We start from the raw sequence: 19,503 nt of genomic DNA, 5'->3' as shown, positions 1-19,503 counted from the left end.
AAAAACATTACCAAAGCTTTGCGTTTTGCCTTAACATCAATGTCCAATTTTGAAGATGTTCATAAATAATATATTTGAACCATACAAATTTAAAGACCAAGATCAGACAGTATTGCCCTGAATACAGGCAGGTTGCGATCTTAGTAAACTGCAGCTTAATGTAACATTAAAGTGTTACCTGTACATGTCAAGAAGCTATAGCATTGAAAAACAAAACAAATTGAGTTTAACTTTTTTCCCCCATAAATTCTGAGTGGGTATTTATTTAATACTTTAAATTTTCGTGCAACACACCTCTTGACAGTGACTGTTTTATAGTTTCTTCTTACAAATAAAAATGAATTCATTATATTGATATCGCTTACAGCGAGGATCATTGACATTGGTTAGCATTTTGCTGAACAAAGCTTGCCATAAAAGGATGTAGTTGATTAATGCTGTGAGTCGTTGAGATTGCACACATTCTTGTTCGTTGATTAGCTCTACCAAATAGGAACCCAATTGATGTACAATATTAATAGCTTTTGATTACGCAATTATTGTTAATATAATTTCTCATAACAGGTCTACTTATAAAGAAGCTCACAATTTCAATTCCTCCACCCCAGGTTTCACACCCATGGACAGTGATCTATAACCTTGAACAAATGAAGAAAACAACACGAATTGTAACAATTTAGAAGCGAGTTGGCAAATTTTATTTTGCAGTTTAATTCCTGATTTACTTAAGATAGCATAGTAACCGTAAGTAGCAAGAACTGAGTTTGATCCCTCTTGTACATAACTGAAAAATTAGCAAATTGATACTGGAACATTGATATCAGATTTAGAAAATACAATAATTTATCACAGCAATAGAGGCTGTTAACATCACTCTGCGGGTAATATCCTGCATGATGGAGGGGCAATAAATTGTTAAGAGTACAAGAATTGCTCTGAGCAAGTTCACTTTAAATGTAAAAAGTCAAATGCATTTCTCAAACTAATGGCAACCAGTTCAGTTTAATTTAACTTAATCTTAATTAAACTGCTACAATAGTTAATAATTTACAGTAGCAGCTTTGCAACCCAACTGTAGCTATACGTAATCGCAGCATATTCACTATCTGGTAAATTCCCCACCTCTCAATGTGCAAACTTGTACTAAGATTGCAAAATAGCTCCACAGATCTCATGCATGTGAATACACCATAATCAGAGTCCAGTGGTCCATTTAGAAATTAATATACATCTTGTAAGGCCCCAATTATTTCCCCACCTATTAGTACAACGTTGATATCTTTGAAAAATAACTAAAAATTAAGCTTCGAGCCACAGAATATGAAAACAGAAGCACTAAAAAGGAATGCTTTAACAATCTGGCATAAATGTTCTATTATATACCAGTGGAACATTTTAAATTGGAAAAAAAAAGTGATCATACATTGTGCAACCAGTGCTGAAATGTTAATAACCAGAGAATATCGTTTTTAATGTCTACTGAAACTCAAATTACTTAACATTGTATAGAGGAACCAATGAGTAAATAATGGGCATTGGGATCATTTTTAGACATAAATTTACAGAAGAAACCCCCAAAACATCTGAAAGAAGACACCAAAACCTAATATTCAAAATAATGATGCAAATCAGATCTTTTATCCAAATCAGCAGGAATTAGACCCTGAGAAAAGATGAGCAAAGTTTAATATATTTTTGGAAACAATCGAGGACAAACCACATTAGGGTCTAAACCTCATCTTACAACCATGCTAGAAATAAAACCCAGGGCAATGAAGTTGTCAAAGTATAATTGTGTTAAAGTGATGTGCAAATTATAAAAATTAAGAAACAATGCAGTGTGCATGTTCACTGGAAATCCGCATTTGGTTTTGAAGCCATGGAATGTTTTACAGCTACTTGATAGTAACCCACCCGTACCCACATCTAATTTCTGCAGGAATTAGACTGATATCGTTTTTAGAATTTCAAGTATAGATCACAAAATTGGAGAGCTATATGCACAAAAATAAATTCAGGATCTCAACCCCTCACAAGTTTTGATCTGGTTCATGGAGGGAAGTTCTTACCCAAGAATGGGTAACAATTGTGCACGTTAGACTCTATATAATTTCAAAGGATAAAAAACAATCTTAGTAGTGCAGTGAAGAGAATTCCACCCTTTAAGTCAAAAGCACAAGCAGTCCCAAAGCCTAATTAATCAAAGCAAGAGGCACAGGGTAAGTAGAAATTCAAAAGTAATTGTAATTGCGTATTAGAACTCATCTATGCCTATTTGGCAGGACTTAAGATCAGTCTAGGATACTTGCATTACAAATTTTAGAAATAATTTCTTTAAGCCAGTGTGAGAGGAAATAGAAAAAGCCTCTCTCCTTGCCCAGCACAATTAAGAGCTGAGCAATGTTATTCTAGTAAATTGTATTTTGGTGCACTATACTCACTCATAAAAGCTCTTTCCAATTGTTTCCATCTCCACATTGTTCTAACCCCATAGATTCACAAATATACACTGCTAGAGTTTTCAGGACAGCAGTAATCATCCATCTGCTTTCGGCCATTTCATACTGGAAAGGGCAATTCCAGTATTGAGGTACATGGCAAACCAGAATAAGTAGCTCTTGAGTAGAGTGATAGGCCAAAAAAAAACAAAAAGGGTGAATTGTGCAGAAAGTTAGCTTGTTGCTTCTACAGATTAATCAGGCTCATGACTAGCAACATCATTAAGACCATGCCTGTGGGTTAAAGTCCCCAGGATCCATCGCTTAACAGCTTATTTCAGTAACTGTAGTCGCCAATCTCTGCCCATTCCAGACAGACTTAAATTGTTCTGGGACAGGGTATTCCACCTGTAAAACAAAATCAAAATGAGTGAACAATTACTAGAAAAATACATGATTTTAACTACACAGTTTCATGAAGAAGAATTCCCCTGGCTCTGAGTATTTCCTACACCATCCCAGCATCATGGCATTTCATTTGGCTCAGAACACACATGATTAACAGATAAAAAGCCACTCACTTATACTGCCATTTAGATTTGGGATTTAAGTAAAACAAGCTTAACCACACTTATTAAGTCTCCTTGCCTAGATTAAGGGATGGAATTTTATCCTGAAATTCTAATACCAATTAATCTGATGTTCTTCAAATTTTTGGAGCTTCTGTTTCAGCATGGAGCATGTCCATTAATTTACTTTTTAAATATTTCTGCTTATGTTCCAATTCTGGAGCATGTAGAAGGCTCAAACGGAACCTAATGCTCGAGTATAGGAGTCAGGATGCCACATTACTGTTGAATAAACTACTGCTTAGGTTGCACCAGTCAGTTCGATTTGGAGCATTGTGTGTCATTCTTTCAACCATGTTATATGAAGGATGTTTAGTTTAGAGATACAGCGAGTAAATAGGCCCTTCAGCCTGCCGGGTCCGTGACGACCAGCTATCTCCACACATTAACACAGCCCTACACACATTAGGGACAATTTTACATGTGAACCAAGCCAATTAACCTACTTTGGAATGTCGGAGCAAACTGAAGATCTCGGGAAATTGATTGGTTCACCTTTAAATTTTGAGGGCCTAATGAAATAGAAGTGTTTCTGGCCTAATAAGAGTCAAAACGTATTAATCTGAAATGTCTAAAAGAATTAACAATCAGCAAGGAAACACAAATCAATGAACATGGATTACATTTTGACATGCAGGCTCCTTCCCCATTGTAGCAATGTGGTCAAATAAAAAAGAGTATTATTCCAAACTGGCTTTCTTAAAACATCACATTTGCAATACATTAGAGGGACGAGGAAAGAAAGATAAACTTGAAAGCAATAAACCTTTGCTCATTGCGTTCTATGGGATACTGAGTCACTCACATTAACATTTAAAAAAAAAAGAGAATTGAGTGAATTGTACTTACAAAGTCATCCTTTTCAGGAATCAATATGTTCATCTCAGAGGACTTGGCACTGACAATCTCACAAGCGAGAGAATCCTTACTAAGGTAGATATGGCAGCCATCGGTCTTATTAACGGAGATAGTTGGCACATTACCCAAAACCTACAGAAGAAAAATTACAGAACCACATTGAACATGGGTTTTGCACAGACTGCAACGTACCAATGAGAAACAATCAAGAAAGGTGGCATATTTGAAAATGTAAAACTAAAGACAACTAAATTAGCTACAAAAGCTTCTGCGGTGTAAAAAAAGGTTGGTGAGTTTGGTTGTGCATCTACTTTATTCAATAGAAAATTGAAGTTTTCCTTTATTAACGATGAAAATAAGACCTTCAGACCTGAACATTTTGCAAACTGATATATTCAATTCAAAAATCAGCAAAAAAAAATTCCCACTTTAATTTTTACACTGGATTTTTGCAGGTAAAATGATTCAGTGTTTGGATCACTGCTACCTGCAAATATTTGATGCTATACGTGCATGCTATCATCACATTGTGTAACTATTGCGGATGTGACCCACTAATGAAAGGAACTTCGAGACGATATTGGTGCATATTTAGTTATAACTGCATAAGCTTTAAACTGCATACGTAGGAAGTGACTGTCTTTCATCTTTGGGCATGCAGCAGAGACAAAATTGGAGATAAAAGCTACATCTGAAGACTAATATAAATACATTATTTTCTCATGATGGCAGTTGGTCCTCTTTGCATTGCCAAGCAACATTTATCTTTCATAACATTCTTTACTTGTAATAATAAATCAATGTTCCAGATTTTGATTATATTGACAATAGAATTTTAGAGTTTGCACATCCAGTTAAACAGAAACCTGCAATCCTTAGTTGACTTTGCTAATGTCAGTGATGGCTATAAATTGAGGAGAACTTAAAGCTATAAACTAGACACTCCCTGTGACATGCCCCTCTAGTACCGATGCAAGACAGTCATTTCAAAAACATGGATCAAAGGAGTTGTGGAAAGCTGAAGTTGACCGCCACCAATATATTTGTGGGTACTAACATCATTTTAATGACATGTGTTGATCCCTGGGAAGAGATTGATCCCTGGAATGGCGGGGCTGTCACATGAGGAAAGATTGAAAAGACTAGGCTTGTATTCACTGGAGTTTAGAAGGATGAGGGGGTATCTTATAGAAATATAAAATTGTAAATGAACTGGACAAGCTGGATGCAGGAAAAATGTACCCTATGTTGGGCGAGTCCAGAACCAGGGGCCACAGTCTTAGAGAGTGGTGCATCTGTGGAATTCTCTGCCACAGAAGGAAGTTGAGGCCAGTTCATTGGCTATATTTAAGAGGGAGTTAGATGTGGCCCTTGTGGCTAAAGGGATCAGGGGGTATGGAGAGAAGGCAGGGATGGGATACTGAGTTGGATGATCAACCATGATCATATCGAATGGCGGTGCAGGCTCGAAGGGCCGAATGGCCTACTCATGCACCTATTTTCAATGTTTCTATGTAATAAAGGGGAGGTCATTTAAGACTGAGGTGAGAAAAAACTTTTTCTCCCAGAACGAGTTGTGAATTTATGGAATTCCCTGCCACAGAGGGCAGTGGAAGCCAAATGGATGGATTTAAGAGAGAGTTAGATAGAGCTCTAGGGGCTAGTGGAATCAAGGGATATGGGGAGAAGGCAGGCGGTGCTGGCTCAAAGGGCTGAATGGCCTCCTCCTGCACCTATTTTCTATGTTTCTATGTGTTGGAGGGTGTATATAAATATCAGTGAAAAAAATTAAATGAATTGATTTTCACCTCCAACCAGTTCACATCTAACATCAAATTCTTCCAAATAAATATGGGTACAGTAGCTATGTCGTTTCAATTACCTGAATTTTCACATCTTTAGAATTAATGATCTCCACAGTTCCAACAACATGTTCAAAAACAAGACCCATCTTTTTACAGTTATCTGCAAAACAAAAAGAAAGGATATTCATCAGGCTATACAAAGCTAATTATAAATATTAAGAACATTCACTCTCATTTGCATTTAGGAAGTCTTCTATGTACAGTATAGAGGCTTACACGTATAGAGGCAAAAGCATTTTTGCATAATCTTCTGTGATTACATGGTTGGACACATTCAAGCAATGTATGTTAAGGTGCATGGTCGCAACTCTAATGATATACTGAAGAATGTCAGGTAATTCAGCAGGCTTCATAATTTTACTTGAGTAGCTCAGTTGTTCACTGAATAAGTATGCAGACGTGTAGGGAGATTTTCAATCACTAATGTAGCCCAACATTGTTGTTGTAAACTAATGTATAAAATGAACTGGTATCATATTTGACCAGGGCGGCACTGTGGTGTAGCGGTAGAGCTACAGCGCCAAAGACCCGGGTTCGATCTTGACTACTGGTGTTTGTCTGTACGTTCTCCACGTGACCTGCGTGGGTTTTCTCTGAGATCTTCAGTTTCCTCCCACATTTCAAAGAGGTACAGGTTTGTAGGTTAATTGGCTTGGTATAAATGTAAAAATTGTCCCCAGTGTGTAGGGCAGTACTAATGTGCGGGGGGATCACTAGTCGATGCGGACTCGGTGGGCCGAAGGGTCTGTTTCCATGCTGCATCTATAAACTAAACATGAAGAATACAGTAAAATGCATTTTTACATAAATATGCAAATGTTTTATATTATACTTGAAAGTTGCAAATAAAGCAAAAAACATGTATTCCAAAAGTCTAGGAGCACAGGAAGCTAATAAGGCATGAAAAAGATAGAAAACCAAACTCTTGAAAAAAAAAAAAAGAATTGTAATCTATTTGATATTTAATTGGGAGCCAATCAAGCAAAAGATGAGTTTCAACAATAGATAAGGTGAGAGAGGGCAAAGTCGTGTAGAGTGGAAATGGATGGTTAACTCAGGCTCAAATATAATAATAATAATAATGGATGGGATTTATATAGCGCCTTTCTAATACTCAAGGCGCTTTACATCGCATTATTCATTCACTCCTCAGTCACACTCGGTGGTGGTAAGCTACTTCTGTAGCCACAGCTGCCCTGGGGCAGACTGACGGAAGCGTGGCTGCCATTCTGCGCCTACGGCCCCTCCGACCACCACCAATCACTCACACACATTCACACACAGGCAAAGGTGGGTGAAGTGTCTTGCCCAAGGACACAACGACAGTATGCACTCCAAGCGGGATTCGAACCGGCCACCTTCCGGTCACCAGCCGAACACTTAGCCCATTGTGCCATCTGTCGTCCCCAAATATGGCACCAGAGTGCCTAGCTCAGCTTCAGTTTCAAAGGAAAGGGTGCAGTTGTTGGCTACAAAGCAGTTTGTGATAGGGACCGTCATGGGAGGAAAATCACATCATCATACAGGTCTATTAATTTGCTCACTTGATGAAAGCAAAGCAGATTATTACATTTATTTTCATTGATTAGTTTGGTGGTAAAATATGCCTCAGGCTCTTAAAAAGTAGTTTGAAGATTCCATCCTTGCACATTTCCACTTACCGATAGTGATGGAGTTGATCTTCCCCTTGACGGTAAGAGTAGATTGCGTACATTTATAGACATACACAACCTGCCTCAATACAGTGTCCTGAATAACCAGGTTACTCGCATTCATTTGGTGTTCCTACAAGCAGAGCACAATTTTAAACCATTTCACAAATAAGATGGAAATACAGCTCATGTGGTAAAGAGAAAACTTAGTTATTCAATTCATGCATAATCGCTGGCTAATAATTCAGTGTTGCACAAAGACACTTCTCAATTGTAAAAATATGACATTCTATCCAGAGGATATATCTGTAGATGCAGAACTCCAGATTACAAGCTCCCAAAAAAATGTTGATGTGCAACAATGATTGCCTGACTTATTTTCAGTTCAAGCCTAATCGCTCCTCAGTGAGGGGGAAGTTCCACATTGTCAGTCACCCCAGGGTAGCTCAGTGAAATGTGCCCATTTTCCCCATGAGCATCATGGCTAATTCAAATTTTAGTCCCATCCTTCCACAGGCAAACCTCCAGTTGTTGAGTTACTAGATGATCAGACACAGAGACTGGACAACTTTTCCACATAAAACTTTTCCTACTCACTTTATCCTGTACTGGGCAACTATCACACCCCAGACCCCCCCCCCTTCTACTCCCACAATCCTCAAATACAAATCAGCCAGAATGTAAAATCTCTCGACTCTTTCACATCAGCTCTTCCACACCACCCACTTCCCCCAAACACAATCATAAAACCTCTCGCTATTCTAATGCTTCATTTCCAGGATACTGAATAAACTTTGTGACTCACCACTACCCATTTCTTGCCTTCAAGTTTCAGCACGGGTGGATCTTGTTTGGCTGCTGGCTTCACTGTTGGAGTAGCCGTTTTGAATGGCTTTGGACCAGAAGCAAAAGGTCCAGCTGAAGTTTTTAATGCAGGATTTTTGTGGGTTTTATTGCTATCCGGTACATGCTTCAGCCCTGAGTTAACAGAATTTATAATTAGAATACTTAAACGACACTTGGACAGGTATATGGTAAGGTTAAGAGTGATATGGGCCAAACCCAGGTAAATTGAACCAGCTCAGAATGACAACTTGGAAGAGTTGGGCCATAATGTCAGTTTCCATGTTGTATAAATCTATGACTGTTTACAGCAGAATCAAGTTGTGCTTTTCTGGAACATTTTAGTTCATCACCTGTTCAATGCAGCAGAATAATAAACAGATATTTAGAAGAGGAGAGGGCCAGATTAGGGACCATATGGGGATGGTTGAGATAGTAAATAAGTACTCAGGATATCATCCTTGACCAAGGAAGACACTGTCAGATGTCATAGAAGAGGTGGAAGTGAAGACTGCTAAAAATTGATAATGGCCTGTTATTAGAATAGCTGAATATAAAGGAAACAAGTCGATGTAGATGGGATCTCAGGCATCACGAGAGAAGGGAGGACATCGTAAATGAAGTTCATTTTCTTCTCATCATTAGAGGACAGTGTCCAGCGATTGCAGAATTGAAGAATCATCAGTATGATTCAGAATCTCCATTCAATGACTAATTCAGTTAAGTGCCAGTCCCTCTTTCACGAACCAATTCACGACCTTTTTTACTCGTGGACATTTTTCATCATGTTAGTAAAACACCCCGACCTACTTGATGCCACATTGCCTACGACTAGCATCACGACCTACCTATGACCTTGTGACGACCATGCTGCGAGTACTAGTCAAGGGAAAACTCGGCAGAGGTCGTGAATTAGGTCGTGAAAGTGGGACATGCCCTTTAGGACAACCTTAGTTTAGCAGGCAGATACAAGGAACTGCAGGTGCCGATTACAAGAAAAGGCATAACGCACTAAAGTAAGTCAGTGGGTCAGCCAGCATCTTCAGGGAACACGGACAGGCAATGCTTCACGTCAGGACCCTTCTTCAGACAGTGGGGTGGGGGGGGGGGGAAGAAAGCTAGAAGGTGGGGGAAGTCTGGCAAGTTATAGGCACATATAGGTGAGGATGAGGAAGTAGGAAGCTTGATTGGCAAATTGATTGGACAAAGACCAGAGGCGAGGAAAAAAAAGTGCAGACAGAAAACGAGGAAGACTACGATAAAAATGTGGATTTCAAATATGTCCGAAATTTTACACCTGGAAGACATGAGATTCCTCCTAGCAGGCAAAGCAGACCATTTCCAAAAGATTTGGTCTCCATTTATCGACTTATTACAAGTATAGGGTGCAACACAATTTTGAAAATAAATGGTTTCAGGGCCTGGTGAGGGGTGTGTAAAGATAAGAAGTAGGTATATCCCTTTTATCTTATTTTACTTTCTTATATCTTTTCTTTCTTTTTTGTTTCTTGGTTTTTTGGGGGGTTTTTTCTCCTTGATCCTTTTTTTAAATCTCTTTTTCAGGTTTTACGTTTCTACAGGTCTCTCTTGATCACTCTCTCACGCACTTACTATCCTATCTAACTCTCTCTACTTTCCTTCTTTTTAAGGTTTAAAATAAGAAGTGGTACAGGAATTGTATTATGTTACCCTTGGCTTATATCGTTGTAATGTACATTACTTCTAATAAATAAAAGATATAAAAATTTAAAAAAATAAAACGAGGAAGAGTAAAGAGAATAGGGTAATCGCTAATTACTCCTAGTAATTAATTACTACTCAAGGATGGCAATTGCTAATTACTCCCAATGCTGTGTGCTTGTGTGTGCGGACAGGACGCCAAATTCATTTTTGCCGAAGGACGAGAAGCCGAAGCCAATATGCCGAAAGGACATGATGTCGAACAGCTATGACGCCAAACTGACATGTCCATTCGGAACTTCATGTCCATTCGGGGTTGGGGTTATCTATTTATCATTTTGGCTCCATGTCCGTTCGGCGTCATAACTGTTTGCCGTTTACTGACAAGCCCTTTACAAAGTCAACTGTGCGATTCCTCCCATTTGAATTATTTTTAAAGGATCAAACAAGAGCTCCCATTTGAAATGCACTTCTATGAGAGTTGGTCACCACTTTCTCATTAAATTCCTGTTAGCATATCAGCCAGCCAAACGTAGCACTGGCAGCAGCCTGTCGGCAGCGTGTCCGTTTTTTCCCAACTTTTTTTATTTTTTTAGTATGTTTAAAAGTCTGTTTTTAACGTTTCTTTGTGTGTTATGTGTGGGGGGTGGTGTGGGGGAAACCGTTTCGGCCGCCTCTTCCATGGAGAGGCGACTTTTTCAGGTCGTCTCCCCCGTGGCCTAACAGCAAGGATCGGCGCGGACTTTCCCGGAGACGCGCCCGGAGCTTCAGCGGCGGGCGCAGCGTGGACTCTCGGCGCGGAGCGGGTGAGACCTCGCTGGAGGGGAGCGCTCCGTTACGCTGGCCCGCGGCAGCCGGCAGCCGGCAGTCTGAAGCCGCAGTCTGCAGAACTCCAGCTGGTGCGGCGTCTACAGCCCGGGATCCCTCGTGGAGGACCCGGGGGGGAAGAAGAAGCTTCCACCGCCAGGCTGAAGCCGCGGTCTCTGGTTGGGAAGAGCCGATCCTGGACTCACCTTGACTTTGACTTTGTCCCTTACCATCTGGACGCCCGCAGCAACGGCTGTGGAGGGTGGTGGTCCCGACCACGGGGGGAAATGGAGGAGGACTGGCCAAGCTCTGTGCCTTCCACCACAGTGATGAATGCTGTGGTGGATGTTTGTGTAAAATTTTTATTGTGGTTGTGTTCTTTATTACTGTACCGCTGCTGGCAACCCAAATTCCACCGACCTTGGTTGTGTGGCAATTAAGTTATATCTATCTATCTATTGACCACTGATATGAACTGAATTCAATTTCATTAACATTCTTTTAAAACAAATGTTAATTTCTCAAAAGTACAAACTCCCTGGTTTGGTGTAGAGAACAAAATCTTGGATTGTTAGCTCATTAGATTTGTGAATAAAGAAATACATTTTAATGCTAAAATTGTCAGTTTTAATAAATTAAAATGATTGGGATTTTGCAAACTGCACCCGCAATTTATGTAGGGAAGGGTGTAGCAGAGAATGAAGTGGAAGAAGATGAGGGCATTTAAACTTTTATTTAATCCAAATAGTCACTTAGATACCTAGTTACTGTTCATTAGACTTCCCATAAAGATAATGGATACTGCATTCCCCCCCCCAAGGAAGTAACCATATCTTTACCAACAAGATAGATACAAAATGCTGCTGCAGTAACTCAGTAAGTCCAGCATTGTGTCTGACCTGCTGAGCTACTCCAGCATTTTGTGTCTATCTTCGGTGTAAACCAACATCTACAGTTCCTTCTTACGCTCTTTACTAAAAGTTTTGTTCAAAATAAATCCTCCTTTCTATCCACCCTTCCCTCAAAAAGGGATATGCTTTGGACAATCTTTCCTTTTTCGGATCCAACTGTCAGAGTTCAGAAATATCGGTAGATATTTTCGCTTGTTTACATTTGCTTTTAGAATTAAGTACCAACAACAAACTCGCTGTACATTACTTACTACTAGTAACATCAGTTCCCATATTAAGGTCAGCAAACAGAGCCGTTCGTGAAATCTCTGTGTCGTCTGTAGAAACCACAGGAGCACGTGCAGGTGGTGGTCCAGGAGGTGGGGGAACAGGAGCTCCTCCAGATGGTGGAGCAGAACCAGCAGAGACAGTTGCTATCTTACCCTGAGAAGATGAAAATGAGACAGAGATATACTTTTCCATACCATAGGTCAAGATAAAACTGCTGAGATAAGATTTAGAAATGTCACCATATCAAATCCAACAATTTCTTGCACTTGATAATAAAGAGTCTTCTAAATAGATTTTTTTATCATATTTGTAACAAATTAAAAGAGCCCTTTTGACCCATCAGGTCTTTCTTTGCACATTCCCCTTAACTCTCCTTTGAAATGTTTCCATTAATCAATAATAAGGGATCATTTGCAGTAGCAAATTAATCGTTGGGACGTGGGAGAAAACCCAACCACACAAGGAGTGAATACACAAATTGTATATGGACAGCACCCTAGGTCGGGATTAAACGCTGGTCCCTGCAGCTGCAAGGCTGCTGCACCACCGCCACAAAAACCTTTAACCTTTCAAATTCAGACAAAATTCAGACTCCTGGACAAAATTTGCCTCAAAATCCTCTAAATTAATATTCTATCACCCTTAAATTTCACAATTTGGGATTAACGGTGGTACTGGAGTGGGTGGGACGTCAAAGGAAGATAACTGCTGATCAAATTAAGTTAAATGCTCACATTTTCACTACGTTCGCCAATTTGAATTTATACCCCCTTATCAATAATACACAATGGAAATGATTTTTCTTTATTCATCATTGTACCTCACAACAAAATTCCCAGCTACCCTCATTATTTCCTGTTCAAATTCAACTTCTCAATATCCATCCCATCTATTAGTTTATTTGGCCCATTTAAAATTCATTGGAAGTTGGATGAAAATGAGGATTGAGCTGGACATTTGCAAAATACATAGGTCGAGCATAGTTAATGGTAATTTTTATTGTGCAATTGTTAAAATTATACATCATTGCATACTGATATGAGTAAAGAAAACTAAAGCTGATTAAAAGGCACTTCCAATGAAATCCTGGGCATAATGAACACAATTGAATCTGTGTTTGTTTCTGTGATTAATAAACTACTCTACACAAATGCATGTCTTGGAAATAGACAATTGAGAAAATTATGTTTGAGCCAGACCATCTGTTGGAAGAAAAAAAAAACCTAGTAACAATGATTCTTTTCCCATTGTTTTCTATTTATCATTATTAAAAATTTATATTTTTTGCTCCTCACAGGATCCTATTAAAGAAGAATTGAAAGGTAGACACATACATCTGGAGTAACTCAGAAATGGATCCTGGAGTTACATTTTTTTTACATCTCACCAATTTCAACCTCGGGTAGCTTATTTCATACATCATACCTCTTCTCTAAACGGCAATTTGTGCATAGTTTACATTGAATCTTTGTTGAGAAAATAGTAACTCCCATATTCTTCAAGTTGAATTCAAAGTACAGGTGCACAACCTTTTATCCGAAAGCCTTGGGACCAGACACTATTCGTAATTCAGAATTTGTCGGCCTTCGGAACCACAACCTCATATCCGCAAGGTCGCGAGTTTGCGCCTTGATCCCGGCAGTTACTCGGTCGCGAGTTTGAGTCTTCAATGTCGTTTTTTCTTGCAGAATAAATGTCTGTATGAAATGCAGTGTGTTGAATGAATTCCTGAATTTGTAAATGTGCCCACAGCATTGAATCACCTCTCGCACTCATGTCATCCTAGCGGAGCTACATACCCTTAGGCGGTCTAGCTCGGGGATTCTTGAATCCCCGAGCTAGGTCGCGAGTTTGCGCCTCGATCCTGGCAGTTACTCGGTCGCGAGTTTGAGTCTTCAATGTAGTTTTTTCTTGCAGAATAAATGTTTGTATGAAATGCAGTGTAGGAGAGGTGTACTGACTGTGTGGGCAGAACTTTGGAAGTGATTGCCCACCAGTCTAAAAAGCCGCTGTGTCTCCCTGTCCCTGGGATAGCAGGGGGCGATCAAACAGCATAATACCCCCCTCCCCCTCCAACTCCAGAGGAATCCGCTCCCCGATGGGCCGCTACGGCGACAAGTGGCAGTTTGCCCACAGCCCGAGCTGCGCCCCCTCATCCGCCACCCCAAGAACAAGACGTACCTTGCACGCCATCAGCTTCTGCCCCTACATGTTCCTCTGGAGTTGGAGCGGGGCTGGGCTGGAGTTGCTGCTGGCTGTGGGTCTCTGGGATCTCCGTGCTTGCAGTGGGCTTGGGGGTCGGTGTCCCGTTGGTCCTGACGTCTCCGGCCACCCCCCTGGACTGGAGCTGAGACTGGGAACTGTACCGCCCTTGCCCCCTCCCTCTGCAACTGCAAACAACCCCACTCTCCTGCAAGGGCGGTACAGTTCCCGGAGGATGGCAGGTGGCCGGAGACGTCAGGACCAACAGGAACCCGCTCCCGGATGGGCCCCTACGACGCCCCTAGCTGCGCCCCGTCATCCGCAACCCAGGTTCCTCTGTAGTTGGAGCGGGGCTGGGCTGGGCTGCTGTTGGCTGTGGGTCTCTGGGATCTTCATGCTTGCGGTGGGCCTGGGGGTCGGTGTCCCGATGAGGGGGCGCAGCTCGGGGAACGGCTTCTGGTGGTCCTGACGTCTCCGGCCAGTTTGCAGTTTTCCTCTGGAGTTGGAACAGGGCTGGGCTGCTGCTGGCTGTGGGTCTCTGGGATCTCCGTGCTTGCAGTGGGCCTGGGGGGCGGTGTCCCGTTGGTCCTGACGTCTCCGGTTACTGGCACTGACCTGCTGGTATCGCCAACATGAAGCCAGTGCAAAGCCCCCGCGCCGGTGCAATGAGCGGGGAGCTGGAGAGGGGAGGGAAGGGGTCACACACATGGCCGGGAAGCAGAGGGGTGTAGGTGAGGTGAAACTTAAGGGAGCGACAATCTGCTGCTGCCTGCCCGCTGAGTTAAAAAGTTCCCACGCAAGACTCACGATACACTGTATATCGTGAGTCTACCGTGGGAACTTTTTAACTCAGCGGGCAGGCAGCAGCATATTGTCAATTATTAACTCGCGCAATATACCCTCACCTTCTCTTTTATGAATGGGGATTTGGTTCCCCTTTCTTCGAGGACCGACCGGAGGTTCCGCTGTCACCTCTGCGGGCCGCCCTCCGTGAACGTTTTCAAGGACCTTTCTTCAAGGACCGAAAAAATGTCTGCTATTCGGAGGTTTTCGTTATTTGGATCTTCGGATAAAAGGTTGTGCACCTGTATTACAGATTTATAAATACTCTTATTCCAATTAATAATATTTATTCAATTTATTGTACTTTCCAATGCTGTCATGTCTGGAGGGAGAGAATATATCCCCGGGGAATGGCCAGTTCCCATTTCACCCAAGCTTCCATCACCTTCAAAATGGCAAGTATAAATCATTGGTTAGCAAAGACTACATTCAGCACTGCAATATTCGCAGACACTGGCACAACTGTAACAAGAGCCGATATCAATGACCTGCATCAACCTGGAATGTACAACCATATAGTAAAGACACAATCTAATGAACAAAACAATTAAAAACAGAATATTTAAAAAAAAATCACTCACAGATTTGTTCCACGAAACCCCTGTGGTGTGGTTTGCTTTGATGTAGGCCTGAAGTCCAGACCAGAAACTTATGTAGGCCTTGACCCACTCCACATGCTTCTTGTTACTGAAATGTTAACATGATGTTCATTAGTCTAAGTATCACTGCTTTCTGTGCATCTCTTTCTTTTTGTGTACCTCTGTATGAGATTTATTACATTTCTCACAAAATATGTCAGGGTAGCAAGAAACAAGGGGAGCTTAAGTCAAAAAAGGGTTTATGGCAAAGGTAAAAGGCACCAAGACCTGAAATGGAAGCCATCAGATCTTCCCATAACTATCATGCTGTATCTATCGCTATCTCCAGATCAATGCTGGCTTCCTCTGAAGCTGTTGCTTATGGTGAGGGAAAAAAAGTCAGAGCTTTGGAGTTGCAGTTGTTAGGTGGGAAGAATATTAACAGAATGAACTTTAACGTCTACTTTTGTTACCGATGTACCCTACCTTCTCTTCGTAATTTAGTGAAAAATGTGTCTTTCATCACGGCAGCTCACTCAAACTCCCTCTTCCCCCTCTTCTAGTGTTGCCTCACTTTTACTCTAACTTCAGAGGTGTAATTTTCAGAAGCAAGTGTGGAGTAGTCTGTTTGCACAGCAGGCTGAAAGCATGGTAATTGTTATTTGTGAGACAATTTAAAATGGTTTGTATACATAAATTGGGTAGAGGCAACATGGACATTTATTACAGATCATCCATGATCTTGTTAAATGGAGGAACAGACTAGAACGTTTAAACGTAATTTATCCTAAAAATACATAATCAACTTGCACAAACAAGCAGGAATTACAGACAACTTTAGATAATCAAGAATTGAATGATATTTAAAAAAAAGAAAAAATATTTGTAAGCCGAGATTACAACGTTGCTGCCATTTTGATTTCAAGACCAATGTAAAAGGTTAAAACAAAAATCTGGCCCTTCAGTTGTATTTATTCACAGGATGTGGACATCAGAGGCAAAGTTACCAAGTAAGCCAATGCCCGAATTGGTCTCTGAACTATTTGGGTTACAAGGTCATTTCAGAGGCCAGTCGCTGTGCCTCAAGTCACACAAAGCCCAGGCAAAGATGATAGATTTTTGTCCGTGAAAGTCATTATTGAATGAGATTGTTTTTTACTTCCTCAGCAATTTGATAGTTTCATGGTTAGCATTTGTGATACGAAATGAAACAATTGTTTTGGCATCCCAGAGAGAGACGGAAACATTTTAAGATTAGATAATTCATTACAATTCACAAGATGTTGTTCAGAGCTGCACTGGGAATAAATTGATCACCAACAAAGACTCAAGTAGTTGGTGGATGTAAATGGAAAGATGTTCATGCGCTGGGAATTTACAGGAGAAAAATACCGCATATTTTGGAAATATGTTTAAAACAAAACAGAAAATGTTGGAAATATTCAAGTCTAGTGGAATTTGTGGAAAGAAATTATGCTATCTAACGTGTTGAATATGTCCACAATTTCCTACCTTTCCAATTTTATAACTAAACCAATCCCAATTTTTGATTGTAATTACAGAAAGCATCAACTTGAAAAACATCTGCATGTATTTAAATGCTTAAATTAAGTCTGCATAATTTTTTATCCAATTATTTTTTCATAAATCATACTTGGCACAGAAATTAAGTACAGCTGTGAGATTTGCAGCTAAATTATATGATTGGGATGTTTAAAACATGCAAAATTTTATGCAGTTTTCAGAAAATGAGACTATGAAAGTATTAACAGATTCCATTAAATGCAAAAGAATGTAAATGGTACTCATACGTTTCTTTGTACTCCTTCAGAACCCTATTGGTGTAAAACATAGCAGCATCTGTCATCTCTTTAACATAAGGGCCAGGTTTTGGAGTCTACAAAGAAAAAGTAATTTCATTAATTTCAATGCCTCTGATTTTATTATTCTTATATCAAAACTATTTCTGCCATCAAGATTTCAAAGAATTTATCAAATGCACATTTCTCAAACACTTGCAACCTGCCTTTATTTGCATAGGAGCCACCAATGCCAAGCAAACATGATTAACATTGTCAATTTCACAGGAGCCAGTTACAAAGATGTCACAGTTGAAGGATTCCAACCCAAAATCTTGATCTTCCATTTCCCACCAGATACTGCTCGACCCACTGAGCTCCTCCAGTAGATAGTCTGTTGCTAGATTCCAGCATCTGCAGTCTCTTGCGAGTCAGTATAAAGACTGCTGACTATTTTAAGCACTTCAAAGTTACTCTCCCCTCATGAATCTTATCTTTGCTGATTTAAGGTAGTGTAAGCATCAGGTTTTAAATTCTTAGGGGTCATTAGGACCAGAGTGTTGGGAGATTCTACATATTTATATTTATCCAGATGTATATGCCAACAATTACGAGGCAGTTTCTAAAAGGCAACATCAGGAAATCTGCACCATACTTTTTTTGATTATTCAAAAGAAATGTATCCTGCTGGCAGAATTAAGTTTGTTCCATACTAGATCAACAATTGCATTACTTTAACACATTCCAATTCCTTTTGGAGATATCCAACACCACAAATAGAAGGTAAAATTGCTTCAGCTCCAACAATACCCAAATGCAGCTACAATGTTAACAATTTGTTTTCATTGTACTCATTCTCCTCTTCAGGCTGGGCAATCTCTTCCATCTCATATATTACCCAGCAAGTGACTCCACAACCGCTAACATAATCGATGTAGACACGTTTCAAGTCGAGACCCTTCTTCAGACTGATAGCACTGACTATCAGTCTGAAGAACGGTCTTGATCCGAAACTTCACCCATTCCTTCTCTCCAGAGATGCTGCCTGTCCGCTGAGTTACTCCAACAATTTGTGTCTACCTGCGATTTAAACCAGCATCTGCAGTTCTTTCCTAAACATAATCGCTGTGCCAGTTTGCAACACAGCACTGAGTAGTAAATCAAAAAGCCAAAAGTTCACATACAAAATAAAAGCTCCTTAACAAGAACACAGTAGAAAATAATGTACATATGCCATAATTTTTGCTGTGTTCTTATTAAGGAACTCGCTATCCCCTGGGAAAGGCTGCATGTTTAAATGAACAAGCACATACTTATGGAGACAATACTTATCATATTGTAACAGGTACACAAATGCTACCAGTGCTGATCCCACTCCCAGCAGCTGACTACACCTCCCCCAACGCAAATTTGGTTCTATTTGTCTTTTTTTCCTTTCGAGCCAGCTTCCACCTATCATCCACCTGCCTCTGTCTCCAACTCCATCGCTCCTGCTTCTGACTACATTTGCCTGTAATCCTCACCCTTCCTTGGCCCACCTATCATCTACTGGCCCATCTCACCCTTCACCATCTTAATACCAACTATCATTCCTCTTCATTCTCATTCCTGTTGCATTATTTCAACCCAAAGCGTTGACAATTCCCCTTCCCTCCTATTGATGCTGCACAATTCCTCCAGCTGTTTGGTTATTTTTTTTGCAGTAAAATACTTACAATTGCCAGCCATCCAAGACCAGGAATGCTTTCACTAATTGCTGATAGATGATTAAACTGCTTGCTTCCACGATTTTTCTCTCTGAATTCTTGGATCTGCACAATTTTATTAGACAGTGGCTGCAGTAGTGCGGTCAATTTAGCCTGAAGAGACAAAGCAAATAAACATTGCTATAATTGCAGAAAACATTGCAGAATGTAGTATAATAAATAGATCAAAAGTAAAATGCATTATTCACTGTGCTTGCAACAAGCACAACTATCGAAAATTACGACTAAAGTTTCTGAAAATGTTCTCTTCCCGAATGTGTGTAATGTCAATGTCAAAACACGTTAATTTACTTAAGTACTCGGAAAAGGTGGATACAGAGATGGATGGAAGTGGGAGACTTCAACCTTCAGAGGAAAAATAA

General features: G+C 40.3%; 1 protein-coding gene and 1 long non-coding RNA gene across 9 annotated transcripts in view; one reads left to right on the top strand and one right to left on the bottom strand.

The window, feature by feature from the left end:
- Positions 1 to 666: 666 nt before the first annotated feature.
- The window catches only part of cap1 (cyclase associated actin cytoskeleton regulatory protein 1), a 37,537-nt gene continuing 18,700 nt past the window's right edge, over positions 667 to 19,503 (bottom strand). For 7 of the 8 annotated variants that reach the window (XM_033045238.1, XM_033045237.1, XM_033045241.1 and 4 more), the window contains 9 exons: positions 19,091 to 19,234; positions 17,388 to 17,473; positions 15,580 to 15,685; positions 11,935 to 12,106; positions 8,248 to 8,420; positions 7,452 to 7,575; positions 5,808 to 5,890; positions 3,917 to 4,057; positions 667 to 2,846 (listed from right to left, as the gene is read on the bottom strand). In XM_033045238.1, coding sequence (XP_032901129.1) covers positions 2,763 to 2,846; positions 3,917 to 4,057; positions 5,808 to 5,890; positions 7,452 to 7,575; positions 8,248 to 8,420; positions 11,935 to 12,106; positions 15,580 to 15,685; positions 17,388 to 17,473; positions 19,091 to 19,234 — 1,113 coding nt within the window. In that variant the 3' untranslated portion in view covers positions 667 to 2,762. Of the gene's footprint in view, positions 2,847 to 3,916; positions 4,058 to 5,807; positions 5,891 to 7,451; positions 7,576 to 8,247; positions 8,421 to 9,906; positions 9,913 to 11,934; positions 12,107 to 15,579; positions 15,686 to 17,387; positions 17,474 to 19,090; positions 19,235 to 19,503 lie in introns of all 8 variants that reach the window. The other variant, XM_033045245.1, reaches the window with a different exon arrangement.
- On the top strand, positions 8,897 to 9,538 carry LOC116988490. The gene is made up of 2 exons (XR_004415961.1): positions 8,897 to 9,009; positions 9,229 to 9,538. It is a non-coding gene; the product is annotated as an uncharacterized LOC116988490 (long non-coding RNA).

This window comes from Amblyraja radiata, chromosome 27 (genome assembly GCF_010909765.2).
Source record: "Amblyraja radiata isolate CabotCenter1 chromosome 27, sAmbRad1.1.pri, whole genome shotgun sequence".
Taxonomy (NCBI): Eukaryota; Metazoa; Chordata; class Chondrichthyes; order Rajiformes; family Rajidae; genus Amblyraja; species Amblyraja radiata.
The sequence above is the reverse complement of the archived record's forward strand: the minus strand, read 5'-3'. Positions and strand labels throughout refer to the sequence as shown.